This window comes from Pseudochaenichthys georgianus, chromosome 19 (assembly GCF_902827115.2).
Source record: "Pseudochaenichthys georgianus chromosome 19, fPseGeo1.2, whole genome shotgun sequence".
NCBI classification, from domain to species: Eukaryota; Metazoa; Chordata; class Actinopteri; order Perciformes; family Channichthyidae; genus Pseudochaenichthys; species Pseudochaenichthys georgianus.
The window spans coordinates 5,451,607-5,475,660 of record NC_047521.1 but is presented as its reverse complement, the minus strand read 5'-3'; the positions used below and the strand labels follow the sequence as shown (position 1 = coordinate 5,475,660).

General features: G+C 40.4%; 1 protein-coding gene across 1 annotated transcript in view; it reads right to left on the bottom strand.

Annotated features, from left to right (window-relative positions):
• Positions 1–24,054, bottom strand: part of abcc3 (ATP-binding cassette, sub-family C (CFTR/MRP), member 3) — a 105,057-nt gene that overhangs the window by 40,859 nt on the left and 40,144 nt on the right. The window contains 6 exon segments of the mRNA XM_071206830.1: positions 2,294–2,425; positions 5,374–5,435; positions 5,797–5,922; positions 12,708–12,845; positions 14,749–14,874; positions 15,667–15,843. Of these exon segments, the coding sequence (XP_071062931.1) occupies positions 2,294–2,425; positions 5,374–5,435; positions 5,797–5,922; positions 12,708–12,845; positions 14,749–14,874; positions 15,667–15,843 (761 nt within the window).

Genomic DNA, 24,054 nt, shown 5'->3' with positions numbered 1-24,054 from the left:
GCTCCACTAGCAGTGGAGGTTTGGCTTTATGAAGCAGACACGTAAACGATTACGTCATGACGCAAATGATGACGCAATGACGCAGCACCACTCGGGCTCTGGGCGGTGTGAACAAAGGCGGTGGCTGAAAAGAAAAAACGGTTCCGAAATAGAAAAGTTCTAGCACGGAGCTAGAATGGGAACCGCGTTAGTGTGAAAGGGGCATTAGTCTCTCTCCGTTGGTGTGCTGGGCTAATGCTAATAATGCTAATGCGAGCAAATAAAATGGCGGCTTCACAAAACTTTTCGGAGTTTTACGGGGCGTGGTTTGCAATTCGCCCAGCAATTGGAACCTTTTCCTCCCCAGGAAAGTACCACCTCTCTAGCAGGGACTGAAAATAACTAAGTTCTAGTTCCAGATATTTTTGGCGTGAACGCAAAATCCCAGGAACTATCGCAACTATTCCTGGGAAAAGTACTCCGGTGTGAAAGCGCCTATTGTAACACATAATCACTGATGTTCCGCTGTAACGGTGGTGGACTCATCAGAACAGAGTGGGCGAGCTGACCAATCAGAGCACAGTGGGCTCACAGGGAGGGGGGGGCAGGAGCTCCAACAAGCCGTGTAGGACAGAGAGTGAATACACATACTATACAGAGATGCTGTTTGAGAAACCAATGTGAGTTTGGAACATTGAACAATATGAATGTATTCTAGTAGACCTCAACAATGGAATTATGATCAGTAGAAATTGCCATGTCATGGGACCTTTAAACATTTCCCTAACTATTAATCGTTTTTCAAAAATAGTTGCAGATTATCTTTCCTATTGATGCATTAATCGATGTAGAGCTGAAGTCCTGTTATCATGACTAAGCAACTCACTTGGTTCTATGTAACTAAACAGGCTTGCAATGTGGAATCAAATATCAAATATAATAGAACAATTATTTGTTCTGCAGCATGTTTTACAGAGATGGGAGACAGATTTAATATAGCATATTAATCAGATGGGAAAACAGAAATAAAAATATCCATCAACCATGAGCTCAATAATTAAACAGATCATGCAAACCTGGAACCGCTTTCTTCAACCTTAAAGGCAAAATAATCACTTTTAATAAAACCTGGTCTCCTTTTCCTCGTAACACCAGCTGAAACAGACTATCCCCAAAACATTGTAACAATGTAAAATGATATTATAGCACAAAACACTTTCTTCTGTCCTCTTCTTGACTCTTTTCTTTCCTTTTTATCTTTTTGAATTCATGTGTTTGTTTTTGTCTGTTCTTATGTGTAAGTATTACTAAGAATACTTTTGTTTTGTAAATACTTTTGTTATTAACTCCACTGTGAAAAATATGTTTTTAAAGAGACAGTGGTATTGGTTTCATACATGAGATGTAGCTATGTTATTGTTAGAGTTTCAATGACATTCTCATGGTTTCACTTGAAAAAAAGGGTGAACATATTGTACAACAGCACTTTTTAAACTTTTCACACAGGAAATAAGAACTCCCTTGCAGTTTGTGTAAAACCACATTATTGAAGTTACATTTAGGATGTTTATATACACTCAAGTAACCTGGTTGGTGTCTGATTCCTGCATTAAAACAAAATACCATGTAACACAAGTGAATAATCCTGGAGAAACCAGATATCTTGTGTATTAAAGAATTCTATATTCCTTATTTTTGTAAAAAAAACAACAAATAATGTACCCTACTGTAATAAAAGTGTGTGTATCGAAGACTAATGCATCATATTCCTCTGTGCTATAGACCTCCAAAAGACAGCTGTAAACCACACCTTTTCCTTGTTACCATGAGAAGAACTCATCAAATGTACTATTTCCTCCTGTTACGGGAGCTACTGTTTTGGAAATTACCTTTTTAATCAAACTATGAAATCTGTTTTATCTGTTTTTTAAAGATTTATATTTCAAGTGAAAGTATATTATGGCAGGAATGCAGAGATGAAAGGAAACATAGCTGTGTCCAAGATAGTTAAATACAACTAAAACTGAAATAAATAAATTTCATTTTTTGAAAACTAAATGACAGCTCTCGAAGGTCATGACATACTGTACATTTGGACAGCCGTGGTTAAAAAAAAAATGTGAATGGATAAATGTGATTATTGCGTCACATTGTATTTTTAAACTAGGCAGATCTTTCTTCTTAAACCTGATCCCTCTCTTTAGACTACTGTCTCTTTGGCATTACACATATTGTATGTTCAATACACTGACAGTAAAGTAAAGCTGTTTTTATCAAATATTAACTTCTTCTACTCTTCCCTTTTAAAACATACCTCTTGGCTTTCGTCAGCTCCTCCTCCCACTGGTTGAGGAGTTTGGGCACCGTCACCTTGGAGCTGTCGCGCTGGTTCAGAGACCACAGGTGTTTGGTCTCCAGAGGCATTTTGTAGCCCTTTATAGCCATACTAGAGAGAGAGACGGAGAGAGCCATGTTAGCAAAGTACAGACTGAGCATTCACAACAAGGTAATAGGAACAGGCAGGTATAAGAAAACATGGCCGCCAAAAAAGGACTGACAGGGAAAACAGAGCCTAAATACACACACACTAATCAACCAACAAGACACAGGTGAGGGGGAGGAGACAACACAGGGCACCAGGCGAACACAATCAGCAACAACAGACAAGACGGGAGGGGGAACACATTTCAAACACAAACATTATAACTGAACAGAATAACACGGTGATAACTTGTACAATTAATGCAACTTTACATCATGACCTTTACACGCTAAAACATATCATTTGCACACAATGACTAATCTCAACCGCTGTCAATCTTACACAAACAAACACTTTCGGCGCTCTCGCTATCACGCCCCTCTCTTTCCAGGTGGAGCCGAGGGCCAGACCAGCGTCTGCCAGACGACATTCCAATTTAATACGGTTTAATCATTTAATAAATACTACATCAATAAATAGTATAAAAATGTGCAAATATGCAATGTTTAACTGTACTGTGCAAATCATGCTAATAAAGTGCAAACTGTTCACTAAAGTGCTGCGTGACATTTGTCCTGTGCAAACCCACATGTGCAATATTACCCGGCCCAAAGCCGTCAGTTCACAGCGACGAAGTTACCTTCGTCACACAACAAATCAACAATCACAATTAGATGTGAAGGAGACAGTATAGGCTTGTTAGTCTCCACCTGTCTCTCTGCCTTTGAACGATTGTCAGGGTGTTTTCTTATGTACCTTGTTGTGTGTTTCATTACATGAGCAACATGTCATTCTAAAACTAAAATCTAAGATACTGACTCAGTAGGATTTCTCCCCACAAAGAACCTTAATTGAGTTTCCTGGATTTGCTAATCATTATTATGTACTGGTGGATCAGATTTCACCGGAAATTGCCCTGATGCATTTTCCGGTAAGAGGAGAGACTGGCTTACAGAAGATGCATGTAAGATGCTTACAACATCTTGTTTGTTGTTGGAACCACAAATAATTAGTCAGTTATCATCAGTTGGTGTGAGACAAACCAACGTCTCAAAATAGGTCTCCCTTGTTTACAGTAATTATCAACTTTGAGCAAATATATATTATATAATTTATAATAAAATAATGCCTGATATCCATTTTATATTGGTCTGCAGAGATCACCTTTATTTTTCTTGAAAGCTTCCGGACCAAAAGTACATTTACTAGATTATGTTTAAATGTAGGCTATTATATGCGACCTCCTCCTGCGACCTCCTCCTGCGTCATAACCCACCAGGCGCGTTTCAAAACGTTGCGGAAGCGGAGCGTCGTGTGTGCAGCCTCGCAGTTGTTGGATGAACGTTCCACTTCCTGCCTGTGCCGCGCTGCGCTGCGTAAAAAATAGGATTCATCCTATATTTTAGAAATTCCTTGCGGCGGGGAGCTTCTGGGACGCTTCGAGCCACCGCGCCGCGGGTCTGGTGGAATAGCACCCATTGACTAGAGTGGCTGAGATCGCTAAAAACGCCGCAGCCGCAGCGCAGCGCAGCGCAGCGCAGCGCAGCGCAGAGCAGCCACTCCTGGTGGGATTAGGGGGTTACAGCAAGCTAAATAAGCGCTAACAAATGTAACCACCTCCTATTGATGTTTAAATGTAGATTGTACACAGTAAGAAACACCTTACTGATTTAGCTTAACAAGGCTACCTAGCCAGCTAACTATGCTAGGTTGTTAGCTTGTATTATTAATCAGCACTAAAGTGACAAAAACAGCTAGCTAGATAATTCGGAGCTAAGCGATTTTGATTTCAAAGATGTCCCTTAGAGAAATACAGAATTCTGTGAACATGAAACTGACCAAAAACAAACAACATGACAGACATTTTCTTTGCTTACGATAAAAGGAACTAGAAAACATTGCTAACATGTAGGCCTACTCTACTTCGAGAAATAATCCAAGTTAGCAACCTAGCCTCGCTAATTTAGCCACTAGGTTGGTAGCATAGTTTAGCTAAATAAGGAGTAGTAAGTTACTTTGTGTGAGTAGTGTGTTAAGTGCAGCAGCAGCCTTTAGTTGGTTGTTTTATAGTGACTTGAAGTAACTTGACTTCATCGAAAGTTACATTTTAAACTTAAATGTAAAAATTAGGGCCGGGACTTTAACGCGTTAATTAAGATTAATTAATTACACAAAAATTAACGCATTTTAATCGCACTTATTTTTGCACAGCGGAACGTTTCTCACTGGATGAGTTTCAGGCGTACCGATTATACTGGAGCACCAACTAACGTTCATGACTTCTGCATGGGACTTCAAACAACAACAAACCACGGTGAACAATAGTCAAACATGAACGAACAAGCTGATGAGACCGCTTTGGTCGGCCCCGTGGATGGGACATTTTGTTTTAAAAAACGGACGGATGGAAGCGTCGATAAGAGCACGGTTGTGTGCAAATTATGCAAAAAAGAATTTGCATATCACCGCAGCACATCAAGCCTAAAGCATCACCTAAATGCAAAGCATGTAGCAGCTAGCGTGGACGTTAGCCCGACTCCGAGTGCAAGGAACCACACCCTGACCCAACCCACACTCAGCCAGAGGACTGGTTTCAGGGCCAGGATAAGTAAGTCCACGTCTGAGAGAATAACCAGCTCCCTGGCTCACTGGACTGCACTCGACTGTAGACCACTTGGAGTCACATCCATGTGAAAATTGCTTCTCACTGTTCTCAGGTCAAATATGTATATTTGATTAAAAATGCGATTAATTTTGATTAATTAATTACAAAGTCTCTAATTAATTAGATTAATTTTTTTAATCGAGTCCCGGCTCTAGTAAAAATACAAAATATTATTAATCCCAATATGTACAACACATGATGTGTCTATGGGTGAGGCATTGGGAGGCAGACACCAGTGTGAACCCACCTTGTGAACCACCAGAACGTCATGGTGGAGAGAAAACCTGCTGTGGCTTCAGGGCAGGGATTCTGAACAAAATAGGAAAATGTGCAGAAAAACAAGTCAGGGGTAAACAAGGATACAGTTGACATACTTCTATGAGCAGCCAGCAACAAGCGTGTTCTCTGTGTGTGTGTGTGTGTGTGTGTGTGTGTGTGTGTGTGTGTGTGTGTGTGTGTGTGTGTGTGTGTGTGTGTGTGTGTGTGTGTGTGTGTGTATAAGTGTGTGACCTTCTTTAACAAGTAAACAGTGGCCCTGAGGCACACACTCAGACTTCCAGCCACTCAGGACCGTGAACATACAAGCTGGAATTGAAGATGTCCTTGCATGTAACATACATACATGCTTCATAGGCTCTGAGTTGACACTTCAGAAGGATGCATAACTCACAGGGTCTGTGACAACATTGGAGAAGAGAGGAGGTTTCTCATTGAAGCAGCAGAGGATCAGCTCACAGACCACAAAGGCGAAGTAGAAGTAGAACGTAGTGAATCGCAGCTTGTCGTTGACTTCGCTCTGAAATGTAAAATAAAGACACAAAGAGATGAGATGATAGCAAATATGAAATTAAAGGAAAGATCATGTAAGGCTGTGCTAGGACATACCAGTGCTTTGAGCTAAATGTCAGTTGCTAACATTCTCACAAAAACCACACTGACATGCCAATTTGAACTAAATGCGAGGTACAGCTAATATTGATCAAACTGTTAGTTTCTGTGGGTATTCAGGCGAAAGTGAGCCTTCTTTCCAAGTTTTGGATGGACAATGTTGACCTGATGCTGGCACTAAATTAAAAGTTTAAAAAGATAAGATGTTTTGATAAATCCTATGAGGAAATTGATATTCCCAACATTCTTCAAAATATTTCATTTAAAACCACAGTTGCAACATCATTGTTGCACCAGACGATCACCACAAGTACAAGACAAGTTATTTCTCAAGGAACCATCAAAGCCTGTACAAAATGTCATGGCAGTCCACCTTGACATATGTAAGTCTGGATCTAACTGGTGGACCAGCCTACAGGCCCACAATGCCAATCGTAGAGTGCAAGTTAAAGCAAACAGATATTGTTCTGAACTGTATTAAAGTAAACAGGTATTATCTTGAACTGTATTGAAGTGAACATGTATTATTTGGGACTGTTTTTAAGTAATCCTATATATATATATATAAACCTTCTTACATACACTTTCCCAGACACCCTGACACACATACACTCCCTGACCAAGATACCAACACACACACACATACACTTTCCCAGACACCCTGACACACATACACTCCCTGACCAAGATACCAACACACACACACATACACTTCCTCTTTACCAAACGCACACACATTCTTTTTGGGGCCAATACAATGTTTGATACTAATATATCTGTGTACAATGTTTGATTGTTTGAGAAAGAATAGTTTGTGGGAAACCTTCCCTGGGAAATGAAAGGAGTAGAATCCAGTGGAAGATAAGAAGTGACTCTCCGCCCCAAAAAGGTCCATATATACTGCTGTTTATTCATGCCAAATGCCCCCTGTTTCTGACTGGCTGGTCCCGATACCTGTATTGCACAGCAGCAGAACTGGGAGTCCAGAGTACTCTGTAAAATTGTATTGTGTATTTTTACCATTAAAATCAGATTATTGTTATAACTTTTATGCCGGTGTTTTGAACTCCTTCTCTTATTAATCTGACCAGGCTCATCTAACGGACGGCGCGGAGCAGAGCTGGGCTTTAAGCCACCAAAACTGAGTCTGCTCCTACAAAGTCAGACACAAAAAGGCATTAAGAATGAAAAAATGGCATAATAGGGCCTCTTTCAGCTAAATGATTAGCATGCTAATCTTCTCACAATGGCAATGCAAGTGCTGATGTTTAGCAGATGTAATTCCAGCACTTTAGTTTAGCCTACTAATATGCTAACATATAATCTGAAAAGCCACAAACCTAATTTTAAAGGTATTTGATCATAAACTAAAAAGTTAGACAGACCATTTTGACCTGGATGTCCTGTAGCAAACGCTACCTACCATCGACTAAAGATGTAAGAATTCCTGAGACTTTTAACTTGCATCCATTGATTTGAGTTCACCCAATATTCCCAACACAGAAAGACCCAAAGGGAAGCCACACACTTTGTCTCCAAACAGCTAAATCAGATGAACATGATTATAAATAGATGACCTAGTTAGACAGTGTAACATCACTGAATCATATTTGTTCATGGGCTAATTGTCTGGATCAACGTGATTATAGCACAGGTCTGCTGTAGCCTGAGCTGACCTGGAACACATGGCTGCATGGTTTACCGCCTGTCTGCCTCACACTCTGACCCACTGAGCGCTCCAGGCTCTGCTTACACGTCTGTCCTGGGTTGGTGTCACTTTGAAAGCAGCCACACTAAGTAAAGACTTTTAAATATGAATGAAATGTATTTATTTTGGTTGAAAGTGTTTTTTATCATAAAGGAAGTGGAAAAGAATACCATCCATCATGTGAACACACCTTTTTGTACTTAGACATTCAGGCTGGACAAGTGGAGTCTACTCTTAACTGATATAAGGCAGGTTTACCATCACTCTTTGTACGGAGGCTCAGTCATTGGTACACGTTTATCTATAAAGCTTTGTTGGGTAAACTCCCGTATTATATCTGCTCTCTGAGACACAGAGAGCAGCAAGCAGCTATTGTCTGAGGTCACATGATGTGGTCTTGTTAGATGTGCCAAGAGCAAGCACTGTCTCAGGTAAGACAGCTTTTATGTGCGCAGCTCCACTTGCTTGGAACAATCTTCAGCAAGAATTGAAACTGAGCAATCTCATTCCTCTGCATGTTTTTAAAGCTAGGCTAAATGAAATGCTTGCTGATACAATGGGCACTTGTAAATGTCTATAACTATGTATCCTGTAAATATAATGTATGATGTCCTTTATTGTTTTATGTTTCATGTGGAACCTATATGCTGCAGGTCTCCCTTGAAAAAGAGATCTATGATCTCAATGGGACCAATCTGGTTAAATAAAGGTTTGAAATGAATTTTTTTCATAAACAAATATCTTACAGTAACCTATGGTATTAGCGTATTATACACTTCTGGTCTAATGGATATTTATTTCACACTTTTTACTGTTATTTTGAGGCTACCAAAACAATTGCAGGTGGCCTTTCCCATAAATCAGATTATCTCGCACACAGAAACATGCATATGAACCAATGTGCACATCTTAATCGGTTATTACTCTGAATATTGAGCGTAATCCAATTATAACGTGCAAGTTAACACAGCCAGAAACATTTCCATCATACAGATTATCAAGAATGCCAAAAAGAGCTTAGATCTAACAGAAATTCACCTCAATTTCCTATTTTCATGAGACAGACAGTGTCCAAACTTTTAAGAGTATGCTGAAGACTTTCCTTTTGAAAATATTACTCCATGTTTGTCTTCCTGAATCCAACATGTCATATACAATAACCATTACACATTCTCAAGCTATGTTATATGACTTTAAGTGTCAAGTACTTCAATAATTTGTAATTCCAATTTTAGATTAAATATGTTTTTCCCACTTCATTAAAGCAAACAATTACAACTTATATTGACTTACAACAAGCGTGTGATATGTTATATCTGCTACGTTGTGTAGGGGAGAATACATAAAGATTATAATCTGTTAATTGTTTATTGAGCCTGATGAGCTGGTGGCAGCCTACATTTTATTTAGACTTAAAGGTCCCATGTCATGCTTTTCCGGTTATAACCCTCAAAGTACACCCTGTAGCGAGAAAAACTCTAACAGAAAAGACCTGTCTGTGCTTCCCCAGAACGCCTCGTTGGAGATTTCTCTTTTTCCATTTTTTTCTTAAGTGACGTAACGACGACCAAATGGACCAATCCGTGGAGCTCCTCATACACACACACTCAGCCTTATCTTTTCTCGGTCACACTACTCCGCGGATTTCTTAGCCTGAACTCAGCTTGAGACAGCGAGACACAGCGAAACTCAGCCTGAACTCAGCCTGAGCACTAGGGCTGTGCAATTAATCGTATTTTAATCGCGATTACGATTATGGTTTGCGACGATTATGAAAACAGCATAATTGACAAAATACGATTATTTTGCTGGGTGCGCTTTCGCCCCTCCCTAAAAGCCCACTCGGCCACGTGGGAGTGACATGTGTTGTGAGTGTTCAGCGCGAGCGAAGATGTCAGAACAAGAGCAGCAACTCGTTAAAAAGAAGGGTCGCGGGGAGATTCCCAGTCGATCGCGAGATGTGTCTAAAAATAGAACAACAATGTTCTGTTTTATCATTAATGTCCTGTAACATAATCTTCCTGCGCCAGAATAATGCACTTGAACGCATCAAAACTTTGTGATTGGCCGGCCTCACCCCATGTGTCGGGGCGTGGCTGGTGGGCAGTGGGCACTATTTCGCTGACATTCTCCGTGTCAACAGGAATCACAGTCCGCACACACACAAGACCGCAATTATGGCAGAAGCAAAAAAGCCCAAAATATATAATTTTCACTTCGAGTGGGAGGATGATTATTTTGTATCTATTCCAGTCCATCTGTCTCATCTGCAATGCGAGCGTGGCTTTATCAAAGAAGGGTAATTTAGGAGCGGCATTTCAAAACAGTGCACAAACGCTACGAGACGGAATTCCCTCCTAATTCTGCCCTACGCTCCCAAAAGGGGAGGGGCCTGAAAGGACAGCTAAATGGAGAAGGTCCTCGCTGCGGAACGCGGAATGGGGCGGGGTCGGATAAAAGGCGGGGTTGGATGTCCGACCCCGCCCAGAGAAGAGTTCCGACATCTCCGTTCACTCCAATGGACCAGTTTTTTACAGCAATGGCGGATCGCGGAGCACTTCCGGGAAACTATTGAGAGGATCTGCGGCTAGCAGCGCAGTAGAGTTGTAGCATAATAGACCGTTCGTGATGGATTTTTAAAGGTAAGAAGACGTTTAAAGATTTATATTGCGGATATTATCAGAACATCTGAATCAAATTAACTACACATGTGTATTAAAGGATGTTAGTGGATTATCCCTTCAATCAGTATATTTGACGTTTACAGATAACAGATTAGGCTAGAATGCCGGATAACGTTAGCAACACACGTTAACCACGAACAGCCTATTAATCCGTTCTCCTAATGTTATTTCCTCCAACGTTGTGGAATTAGAGAAAAGGGGCTTCTTAACGTGCTTTTATCCGGGTGGAGGGAGTTACATATTAGTTCAATATAACATTGGGGCGTGTGATTGTAGTGGGTGGAGGTGGTGAAATGAGGATATCCATCTTGGAGTTCAAGCTAGTATAATATAGTTAACGTTACACAATAATAAGGAAGAGAGCTATTTTTGTGATACATCGCTATCGATATGGATTTAGAGTGCATATTTGAGACTTCCAAACAGTAAACAAAAACGTAATTTATGGGTGAGTGTTTTTAGCAGAGTCATATCATGTCCTTGTGATTCTGTTGATTATTACCTGTCTGTATTATGTTGCAGCTCAGCTGATGTTGGATTGATGGCAAAGGGAGAGGGACTCAAGTGAGAGTGAAAACACAAGGTACGTTTTAAAATAGGTCGGCAATTTCCCATCCTCTGGTTGCTAGATGTATCTAACCCTTTCTCCTGTCTCCCTCTTTCAGCACAATAACCCCAGGGGGATTCAATGGAGCCTAAAGACCTGCAATGAGACCCTCACCCCGCACCTGAGTCTCAACTCCCAGAGCTTTGCAAGCCTCTCCCTGTTCCTTATTTTTATTAAACAGACGTTAAGCTTCCCAATGGTGTGGTCTTCGTTTTGTGAAAAATATGATTACCTCACATATGTTGTTGCTGTTGTTGTTGTCTTTTGTGATAGTTAAATGGCTCCTGCTGACTTGAGCCAGCCATTCTTTCCTCCTCTCTGTGTCAGTGGGGAAACCTTACATTCATACTCCTTTCTCTGAGCGCTTGAAGCCTCCCCAGGCAGCACAGCATTTATGTTCAGGTTCAAATTTGAGTCAGACTATTTCATGTTTTTTGAGCAGTGCATTGATAAAGAAAAGCTTAAGGTTCATGCCTGTTTTGAAGAGCGCGGTTGAATGTTTGCATCAGCAAAGCCTTTCACTGTTGTATAGATTTTTTTTTTGTATACTTGGTTTGGTTTTTATATTTACTGTATTTGCTTTTTCGGTTCTGTTATCTTAATGATTGTTCTGTTATATGATAAATGTTGTAAATAATAAATGCTTTTTCTATCATTCTATGAAATGCAGTGCAATGTATCATTTTAAATATACCAATCAGAGCACAGTGGGCTCATAGGGAGGGGGGGGGCAGGAGCTCCAACAAGCCGTTTAGGACAGAGAGTGAATACACATACTGTACAGAGATGCTGTGAGAAACCAGTGTGAGTTTGGAACATTGAACAATGTAAATGTATTTTAGTAGACAATAGAATTATGATCAGTAGAAATGGCCATGTCATGGGACCTTTAATGTTATTGCTTTCAACTAACCTAATACAATTATGTTTAATTTGTTAACATTTAAATCAACATTTCATTTTTTCCAGTGTGGGGGAAGACTGGCTTGAGTTGTATTGTGTGGAGTGGTTGCTAAAGCTAGAGAGAAGCTATATTAATGCAGTCCATTTACAGCGCTATAAGCAGATTATAAGTCATTATGCAGCATTATAGAAAGTGGTACTGAAATGTTTAACAGGTCACTGATTAGAGGAGTGCTTTATTTCCAGCACTTGGGCGCTTTACACTTCTGCCAAAATGCCCAACACCTAGCCAAGTAATTACCTGGATCAATGGTTTGCAACAAAAATAATGTTTTGGCGCTGCTTCTGAATTATATTTGACATGTTGTTGTTGTTGTTGTACGCTGTCTTGTCTTGTCGCCTGTGGGATTTGTCTGCAGTGTGCGGCAGCTAACAGCCCTAGAGGTGAGATAAGTATGGTAGGAACAACAGACCTACTATTCCCTCTGCGCTTAGTGATGCCCTGGGCTGACCCCTCTCCAAACATCCACTCACTGTAAGCTCCTGAGACAACGTGGAGGGGGAGGGGAGAGACAGAGCTGACAGATGAAGTAGTCTCAAACGTCAAGAGCACTGAGGAGGCAGAGGAAGAAGGAAATGGAAGAGAACCACCAGAGCAAAGACAAGAGCATTGGGGATGGGGAAGAGGATGATGGACGTGAACTAAATACAATTATGTGATATTTGTTGACATAATACGTTTTCATAAAAAACAATGCAGTGTGTAAAAGACATTTGAGAGCCGTTCTCACCTGGCTGGAGGCCTGGAGGATCTTGGAGCGGAAAGGCACGATGGCACAGAGCACACACAGGAACCAGAAGATGAAGAGGACCCCTGAGGACTGGACCCCGCGTAACCTCTCAAACTGGATCAGAAACGTGGCCAACAGCTGAGAGAGGAGGGCGGGGGGGGTATTACACGGAGAGAGGAATGGATGGGCAGAGGCAGAATGTTTAATCACTGAGGGCATGTAAGGTGAACCGCAGTCTGACTGGGTCAGCCTTTCATGCTTCATAGCTCTCAGGAGAACTGCGGATAAGCTTCACTCAAGTGTACGGCTCTGGATAAATGCTTTGAGCCTGCTGGAATCAGTATCGGCCGATACCGATCGCCGATCCGATCAAGTGGGCGGGGCCTAAATGGAAGATTTAAACATCACTTTAAATCTTCCATTTAAAGTGATGTTTAAACTCAGTTGATGGGGCTCATTCTCTGGAGCTTCCACAAACAACAATCAACTTAATTATTACATTCAAATGATGTACATTATTCAAGTTTATATTCACTTTGGATAATAACACGGGAGAAATTAGCGGAAGCGCTCTCTTTTCCTCTCTCCCTCTCTCTCCTGACAGCCTGTCAGTATCTCATGCAGCTCACTGATCCAGTAATGAGTGACCCGACAGTGAAGAATAAATATATTTATAATAACTAGTTTAGCTTGTTCCAGAGGTAGATCCAATAGCTAAGTAGGTCTAACTCTTGTGTGTGTTGCTCCGCTCACCGGTCCGTCACAGCGGGTGGACCTGCAGGATTTCTGCTTCACACACGTTGCATTCCGCTATTTTACTGTCTTTTTCGGACACCTTAAAATACTGCCAGACCGGTGAAGCACACAGAGAAAAGTGTCATGTATTTTACGTCATGCGATCGGCATGTTTAGAGAGCACCGATCGATCGGTAGAGAGTGAGTATCGGCCGATCTCGATCGGTGACCGATCGATCGGAGCATCCCTAACATAGGGGCACCAAAAAACAATAGAACTGACAGGAAGTGATGACAAGATAAATGGTCTGTCTCAAAACAATACTACATGGGAGAGAAAAAACAATTAAGGGTACTAAAACCAGAGAGAAATAAATGCTATCGATTTATAAATGTGGCGTTAAATGATCATTTAAATGCTGTTATATTTGAAATTCCAAATTGGTGGTGAGATCCAGATAAATCAAGGAAGACCTTTTTGTTTTTTTATTTTATTGGCAGTAACATTTGGCAGTAACATTCAAATGTCTATTTAGATGTTTTTGTTTAGTAACTGCTGAAACTGACGTTAGGTATGTAGTACATACTGTATGGCAGGGGGTGCCCACACATTTTCAGCTTGGGAGCTACTTTTAAAATGACCAAGTCAAAATGATGTACCTAGGTCTACCCTGCCCAATCTGTGGCCCCACGCAAAGTCACGAGGCCCTCTGTGCTGCGAGCGTCGACGGGGGGTGCTAGTGAACTGCGAGTGCCGGAACCTCGCAGCGGCGGAGGCCCCACGCAGTGTGCGTCATCTGCGTGTAGGGAGGGGCGGGCCTCTCTACCTGCATTTTTTGTGTAGGTAGACAAGTGGCAAATGCCATAATAAGGATGTTTTTGTTTTTTTTAAATGCCATGCCATCTACCCACACTACCTTTGCGATCGAATGTATTGGGCACCCCTGCTGTATGGGAATAGTATTATGGATTTGGGAAACTGCATTAGAGACTACAGCTGCTTTGGGCACATGCTCACTTTGAAAATGTACCTTTTTAATTATATTTAGACTAGATATTAGGGCTGAACCGAATAACTTGAAGCTTCATCCATAACGTCATCATTCAAATTGTTAATCAACATGCAACAGGTAATAATCAGCATCAGTAATTCCAGTTCAATATATATATGCAAGTTGACTTGATTGTATCATATCACTGTGAGCTCTGTATTAGAAAATGATGGAAACATTTTTTTTAAAAGCATTAAATTATAAACGAGAGAGCCACACATCCTCATTCTGTTTTTTGTTAGACATATCCTCACCATGGTCATGCCGAGCACCAGCGGGGTGACAAAGTAGATGGGCGGCTGTGTGTTTCCCTGCCGCAGCTCGTGGAATGTGTAGAAGAGATCTGACCAACACACAATCCATAACAACAAGCCAAACACCTGAGAGCAGAGCAAGAGAGAAACGAGGCAAGGTTAAAAAACAGACAGACATCAATACTTAAAAACGGTTAAAGGTTATTGTGGCTTAGTTCCAGCAACATCATTGGATGCACACTTGGGACTTTCTCTCATACAGCATCACTGGAAACTGAGCATCTCAAGTCTAGAACAGCCAATTGATTGCATTTAGTTTTTCCCATTCATTCTAGTTAGCCTAGCTAACTCATTATCTTTTCTTTTTTTTTTGAGTAAGAAACAAATGTAACAGCATGGTAAGTTTTATTAACTACATTACAAAGACTTGTTGAACAAATGTAAATAATTGCTTGCATCAACATTATTATATTAGAGAACTATAAGGAAATTAGTGTTGGTACAATTTAAGGGTCTATTATCATCTGGCCGGGGACGACAGCTGGAAATGAGCAATGTTGGCTAAGCTGCCCCATTTACTGTTTATTGTGACAGTTGATTAATGTGGACTGTCCACGACACTATAAACAAATAAACGTAACTAAACAATGTCAGTCAAACACCCTAACACATGCCGGAAGCTAGCCGTCCAATGATTTTCATTTGTCTTTAAATCATGCACAGTTTCAGGAGCAATATAGTCATTTCCATTGAAATGTAAAATATATCTAACTGTTTTAGAGCTATTCAATGAAGAACAGATCAACCAACAGTACTCATAGCACTACATGGCATTGTGAATATCAGCCACGTGTAACAATCTAACCTTGTTCTGGAGTGCACTGTGATCAAATCTACAACAATGAAGTCCACTCTCACCGTTTTGAACCTGTTCATTATGGACATCATGATGTAGCCCCTGTTGTTCCTCTTGAGATAGAAGAGGTAGATGGGGCAGACGGCCCAAAGGTAGATGCACGGCAGCCATGACAGGACGGAGAGCTGGAAACACTCCGGCAGGTCGGGCCGGTCCGCGTGGAACGTCTGATTGGCTACCTGCAGACACACGATATGGGGAACAACACTTTAGTACAAAGTCTCCTGAAGTTTGACCATTCAGTTACAGGTTGTTCATAATACGCTGTCCTGCACATCTGTTTAAAGTCCTCATATCCAAATGTTGATACATTATTACAGCATTACAGTGCCTATTCTACCCTACAGTATTTCATTTCTAAACTTTTCAATTGTTATAACAATATATATTTCTTATTCTGCAACTTACTTAAACCACATTGTCTTTTACACAATTGTATGTACTTGTTAAGTATATTTGATGTTGCATTGTCGGAGGAGTCTTGGGATTTTCATTTCCAAAAGCCTTTTAATCCTTTAAATGCAGTGCTTCATATTTGATCAAAAAACCCAAACTGGTATGTCTGACCTTCTCACTGGATTTGCAGAAACTCTGCTCAGACATACACTTCCAAAAAGACATCGCCACACCTCCAACACCCAACCAAAAACACCACTTCTAGTTTATCAGAGCAAATGGTTCCCTTCAACCCAGTCTCACGGCATTTCGTGTTCAACAACACGATTTGCCCCTTTTTTTCGTGTTGCACAGCACGATTTTAAAAGCAATGTATTTCTACTGGTAACGTGTTTCATGCCTGCAGCACGTCTTTTTCTCCGGTCGGGTCGTGGAAGACCGGAATCTGTGTGGTTCATAAAAACATGTTCTTACTCAATATCAAGCCACAATTATTGCTTTTATTTTAAATAGTATAATTTCGGACTTTTGTTGCCGTCTGTGAGGAAAATAAATGGGGCTCAGAGCCTCAGGATACTGAAAGCTGTATTTTTTAAATCTTTTTTTCCTTCTAAATTTGTTATTCTTTTCAAAATAACACACTGTTATTTACTCACCAATAACACACAATTATCCTTGCTTTTATTTATTGGTTTAATTCCATAATCTCGGGCTTTTTTGGCGTCCGTCAGGAACTGAATTTCAAAATAAAAATAACCGGAAACAGACATAGGCATTTCGAGCGATTACCCAAGATCCTCAGCTATGGTTTAAGCCAGCGCGATATAGACTGAGAGTTATGTCATCTCCGTTCACTCCAATGTACCACTTTTTTACAGCAATGGCGGATCGTGGAGCCTCTCAATCGTTCCCCGGAAGTTAGCTCCAAGGCTAGCAGAGCTATAGAGTTGCAGGATAATAGACCGTTCGTGACGGACTTTTAAAAGTAAGAAGAAGTTTAAAGATTTATATTGCGGATATTATCAGTACATCTGATTCTAATGAACATGTGTATTAAAGGATGTCAGTGGATTATCACTAAATTAGTAGATTTAGGGAACGTTTACAGATAACAGATTAAGCTAGGATACCGAATCAAGTTAGCAACACACGTTGAACAGCCTTTTCATTGTAAATTCCGTTCTCTTAATGTCTATTTGGTCCAACGTTGTTGAATTAGAGAAGAGGGGCTTCTAAACGGGATTGTATGCGGGGGTGGAGGGAGTTAAATATTAGATAAATATAACTTTGGTGCGTGTAACAGTGAGTGTTTTTAGCAGAGCCATATTGTGTCCTTGTGATTATGTTGATTATTACCAGTCTGTATAATGTTGCAGCTCAGCTGATTTTGGATTGATGGCAAAGGGAGAGGGACTTAAGTGAGAGTGAAAACACAAGGTAAGTTTAATACTACTGTTTTATATAAGTAAACACCTTATCTCCCCAAGGCATTTCCCATCCAATAGGTGTGCTATATAGGTGTGTATAACCAGGGGTGCACATAACTTGTTTGCCCTGGTTCTCAAAGGAGCACCTGGAGATGTTGCTTGGTGCTCATCCTTAAAATGAAATAAACTGTAACTTTTGAGGGGGTCTTGACTTTATTTGCCTCACACACGGCACTGAACACACATGCAGAGGCGAACACAGAACACACATGCAGAGGTGAACACAAGACAACATTAGCACGCCCAGTAATCCTACAAGCTGTCATCACTACCCTCCTGACTGTTCTCCTCACTGTCTTCCTCTCTGTTCTCCTGACTGTTCTCCTCACTGTCTTCCTCTCTGTTCTCCTGACTGTTCTCCTGACTGTCTTCCTCTCTGTCAGACATGGTAGCTGATGATGCAGGCCTACTACTTCCTCTCTGGTTGAGTCTGCGATTAGATGCTTGCATCCAAGTCAACAGCTGGTTTTGGGTCGAAAGTCTCTGTTGTCATCTTAGACAAGTGGATGTAATCAAATAAGTATATGAACATAACCAATAACCTACCATAGCCAATAACAAATGAATGTAACTTATTTTATTTGTGTTGTTCATTCATATCTTATTTTACCTTAACATTTATTTATGCATTTTTTTTTTTTATCTCCAGTTTTAAAGGATGTTTTTGGTTACTGTCCTATAGTATGCATTGGAATGATTTCAAACCTGTTTATCCCAATAATTATAAAGGAGTGCCTTGGAAATATGTGTTTACATAGATTGTGACCAAACTGTTTGAACTTAGACTAAATTGAACTATCTAAACCCTCAGAGTCTTTTACCTCACTGAGCTGTAGTATCAGCCTCTCAGTCTGACTGGAGAGGACTCTCCCTCCACATTATTGTAGAAACATCTTCTTCTTATATCCGTTAGAGCAGCTAGCACCAGATTCTAATAACAAGACCGGGCGGTACGCCCTTCTCTCTCTCCCTCGCTCATTCGCATTTTGGCTGTGAGCTGCGGGCGCCAGATAAGCCAACATCCCCCATTTTCATCACTTACAGGGCCCATCGTACAGGGCGAATGAAACGTGTAACCGGGATGAAAAGGGTGTTACATTTACTTAATTATGAATATTGTTACATCAAGGCCGAACATTAGGATGAGCACCAACGGTCAAAAATGTTTTTTTCCCTCCCAGAGCTGCCAGCGCAGCGCCTCCCCAGATCTGGCGCCCTAGGCGAACATCTATAACGCCAGTGCTACGGGCCGATCCTGAGTTCATATGCAACTCGCAAATATCTTTCTCTCCTCTCTCTTTCCCTCTCCCTCTCTCAATTTTGGTACGCAAATGCGCCTTTTTTCAAATGACCCGGTGCTCTTTTTTTGGCGGAGGTGCGCATGCGCACCAGTTATGTGCAGCCCTGTGTATAACCCTTTCTCCTGTCTGTTACCCCCTCTTTCAGCACAATAACCAGAGGGGGATTCAATGGAGCCTGAATACCTGCACTGAGACCCTCACCCTGAGTCTCAACTCTGTGTTTTTCAAGCCTTTCCCTGTTTTTTTGTATTAAACAAAACATTAAGCTTTCCCAATGGTGTGGTTTTCGTTTGGTGAAAAAGTGCAAATGCAGTGTTTGTATATAATTACATCACATATTTTGTTGCTGTTGGTCGTGAAATTGCTCCTGCTGACTTGAGCCAGCCATTTTTTCCTCCGCTCTGTGTCAGTGGGGAAGCCGTACATTCGTACTCCTTTCTCTGAGCGATTGGAGCATCCCCAGGCAGCACAGCAAACCATGGTGGCGACTAGGAGGCAGCACAGCAAACCAGGACAACACGGAGGAAAAGGCACCGACAAACTGCATGATATGCTATTCAATGTTTATTGAACTCCATGTATTTGCAATGGATGTTCCTAAAACAACACATCTAACATCATCATCATGCTGCTGCTGCTAGTCCTTTGATAGTCACCTGTCGGTCTCCTGTCCTTTCTGAAAGCCATAAAGATGACATTAGTCATTTAGATGTGTCCTCAATTACCATGGGATTACTGAAACTACCATGAATTTAAGAAAATGGTAGAAATTAAATTAAAGTTAATTAAAATTAAAAATTAAAGCATTAATTTAGATCCCCTCCCTCTAAATAATATATCAATAAACATTAGAAAGTGATGCTCCTGACTACCATACAAGTTTAAGAAGATAATATTGGTTTTAAAGAATTCAAAGCTATAAATAAACAGCAACAGGCTCTTTAACCAAGGCACTGTTAGCCTAACATGTAAACTAGTTGTTCACACTAATCCTAATATCACTTAATATTAGCAAATTCTATTTTATTTTTGAAAACATATTGATGTAAATACATACACATATTGATTTGTTGTATACATATTGCAAATCAAAACCTTTATTCACTAATAATTACCAAAAATCGTAGTTCTATCTCCTGTTATGAATGCATTCACATTGCCCGCCGTGAACTTCCGGGGAACGATCCTCGTCTACATGAACCACGTGACGATAACCGTTTTTGGACTTCCGTTGTCGTAACTCTTCTATCTATATGGCGCTGGTTTAAGCTAGCTGATTGGATGTTTTAGACGCAATGCATGCTGGGATTTGGTGTTTATATTATATGAAATCCGGAAAACATTTTAAAAGAATAAAATAATACTTAATTCCGAGTGCTCTTGCTTTTCTCTTTGAAAGTCATCACATAACGGCATTGTAATACACGGTTCGGCTGCATCACATATTACAGATCTGCCGTAGTTCTTTATTTATAGAGCCCTGATGAGAAGACCTTTGGAAAAACTGAAGAAATGCCGCCGAAACTGAATACTTGACGTGGATCATAAATATATCAACAAATTAAACAACATCTTCAATTTCTCTTCACACAATACGTCTCCTTGCAGTATCAACACTAATTCGGCTGACTTTTACAATTGATCTAATTTGTAGATAGGTTATATTTACACCATAACGGTGCACAGCTGATATAAAAGGACTTGTAGTTTTTAAAGATATTACTGATTTTCTTTGAATATAAGAATGTAAATACTGAGTCTGAAATAGTATAGCAATATGCTGTACAATTATGTGAAAGCATGAATAAAACTACACATCTTCAGATGTTGTACATACATAAGTGTCCTACACTAATAATACAAAGTTATTATGGCTTTGTGTACCTTGTGTGCACCGCCTAGTGGTTAAAGCACGTTATTGAATTATTGTTTTTATGTGTTATATTTGATTAAAAAAATATTAAGAGTACATACTTTCATAGGGGGAAAGTAGAAGGTCTGTGAAAGAAATATAGAATATAAAAAATCAAGAAGATACTGTAAGTGATCTCTACAATAAAACAGTTTAGTGCAGGATGTACAAAGATATTAATAGGAGGGGGTGCAAAACAGAAAAACGAATTAACCTTTATTTAAACATTAAATAACAGATTAAGGTCTTCTTTTAAATAAGAAAAAAACGTTGGGGGTATCTATCTACAGATAAATATTAAGCCTGACAAAGTACTTTAATAGTAGTCTAATATATTGCTTTCCTGCAATGTTAACTATGTTGAAGCACTTATTTTAACTGATATTATACATATGAATTATACTCTTATGTATGTAGATAGTAGGGCTGTCAAACGATTACAATTTTTAATCAGATTAATCACAGCTTAAAAATTAATTAATCATGATTAATCACCATTCGAACTATGTCCAAAATATGCCATTTCTTTATGTATATTGTTGTGGGAATGGAAAGATAAATGAAAGAAGGCGGATATATCCATTTAACACAGTATCTATGTTTATTATAACATTTTTCTGTGTGTCAAAATGAAAGACAGCCCACACACCTATCAATCATCAAACCGTGGGGTCTTAATTCATTACGTGTTGATTTCTATCAATGGGGGAGGGGGGGCGGCGGCTAGTGGAGTACTTCGTGACCACAGAGTGTGAACGTTGTGATCAGCTGTTTTAGCGCAGTTCTCCAGTGAAGGGGGGGGGGGAGTCTCCCTCCGCAGCCGGTTGGCGTAATTTTGGCACAAGTCCGTTGTACAGACCGACGATAACAGCTCCCCGTCTGTGCACACGGAGACCGACTCTGTCGTCCGGTGATCTAACCGCCTTCTGGAAAAGCTTCACAAGTACGTCGGTACGCAAATGCGCTGTGTGACACAAGTGACGGTACGCATTTCAGATTACGCACATAACCTGCATACCAGTTATGTGCACCCCTGTACTACAGCAAAAGTATTCTCCGTCGGGACTTCCTGCAACAACACCACGCCGTTATCAAATATGTTCTATTGAGAAGACGATCACTACGTGACAAAAGTTTTCAAAACCGTGGCTCCTGAAATCAATCTTACTAACTGCTGTCTGTGCAATTTACACCGCGTGAGTTGGCAGACTTTATTTTGCTTACTTTAACATCATTTTTCATGGTGGGGCTAAGCCATTTCTTGGTATGGGTGTAGCCTACCACAGCCATACCCTGGCGCTGCCACTGGTGGCACGTATGGGGCGGGCCATTCTGCACATGCGTTAAATTAATTCAAAAAATTAATTACCGCCGTTAACGCGATAATTTTGACAGCACTAGTAGATAGAATAAGAAATGTGCAGAATATGACAGTTTAATGGTGGAGGTACACACATATTGATAGATGTCTTGTAATGCACTGTTGAGGAACCTGTGACCCAAGTTTTTCATTCATTGCATAACTACACCGTAGTTGTGTGTATGATATGTCAATAAACCTTTGAAAATCTTGAAATCTTGAAAGGGATGTGCAAAATAGCCATAATATACAGTCTTTAATTAACTATTAGTAGAGAATAACGAGTAATGAATATACTTTATTACTCGTTTCCATTCATGTCAATTGCAGATACATGTTTAGTCTTCTCAAGCACCAACTATCAAATATCTCTCCTGATTGTTGGCACTTGACAATCACCTTACCTGAATTTTACTCAGGTGTAACTAAAGTCTGATTTAAGGGTTGTTTATATTTCACATAATTAATCAGAATCTGCAAAGTAACTCAAATAAGTGCAGTGGAGTAAAAATACCAGGTTAACCTCTGAATTGTCGTGGAGTAGAATTACAAAGTAACAATGAGCTGTCATGTGGGTATATATTAATGCTGCGCATTATGGACACAAGCGATTTTCACCCATTTATTAATTATATGTTTTACATTTGATAACACCAATGTGTTTAATACTGGCAACTTCTAATTGTGGGAAAAACGAAAACGTTCAGTAGAGACGTCCCATAGAACATTTTGCGAAACACAATAGCCAGCATGTGTAGTTCTGGGGGGGCGTTCGATTCCAGTTTTGGATAGACTGGCGTGGTTTCGTTCCATTTCAAGCAGCTGTGTGACGCTCGGCGTAACCTTGGCGCACTGCCATTCCAACATCCAATCCCAAAGTTTGAAGATTAATCACGGGGACTGTAGTCCTAAACAATAGCTGGGGATTATGGGTAGTGTAGTGTCTTCGGCCATCCTAAACTCAAACTGTCAAATTGTCACTCAGACAATCGCAATGATGCTCGAAATGTCCCTTATAGGCCTACGTCTGTTTCCGGTTATTTTATTTTAAAATTCAGTTCCTGACGGACGCCAAAAAAGCCCGAGATTATGGAATTAAACCAATAAATAAAAGCAAGGATAATTGTGTGTTATTGGTGAGTAAATAACAGTGTGTTATTTTGAAAAGAATAACAAATTAGAAGGAAAAAAAGATTTAAAAATACAGATTTCAGTATCCTGAGGCTCTGAGCCCCATTTATTTTCCTCACAGACGGCAACAAAAGTCCAAAATTATACGATTTAAAATAAAAGCAATAATTGTGGCTTGATATTGAGTAAGAACACGTTTTTATGAACCATGTTTTCACAGCTTCCGGTCTTCCACGACCCGACCGGAGAAAAAGACGTGCTGCAGGCACGAAACACATTACCAGTAGAAATACATTGCTTTTAAAATCGTGCCGTACAACACGAAAAAAAGGGGCAAATCGTGATGGTGAACACGAATCAATAGATTAAAAATCGTGTTGGTGAACACGAAATGCTATGAGACTGGGTTGGTCATGGGAGAAGAAAACATGATGTGAAATCCTGTTCTTTGTATGTTAGAAACTTGTCTGCCAACCTCTGTGGGTACCGCGATACCCTGCCGTTAAAAACGGTACGATTCCTCCGTTTCATTAGTATCGGTACTTTAAGAATGACGGGGAAAAGTACTCCCGTGAAAAAACGCCGTTTAATAAGAGCCGTGTGTGTTCAGCGCTCTGCTTCCACTCCTTGCACTGCAGCCGTGCCTGCAGTCCCGCTCCTCTCAAGCACGCTCTAAGTCCCTCCCCTCTCTCTTGCACGCGGCCACGCGCTAGCTGCCAGAGCATGTGAGAAAACGAGAAGCATGGCTGCAAGTGGGAGTGCAACTGCCGCTGCGCCTCGGCTTGTTGACAAAAAAGACGCCA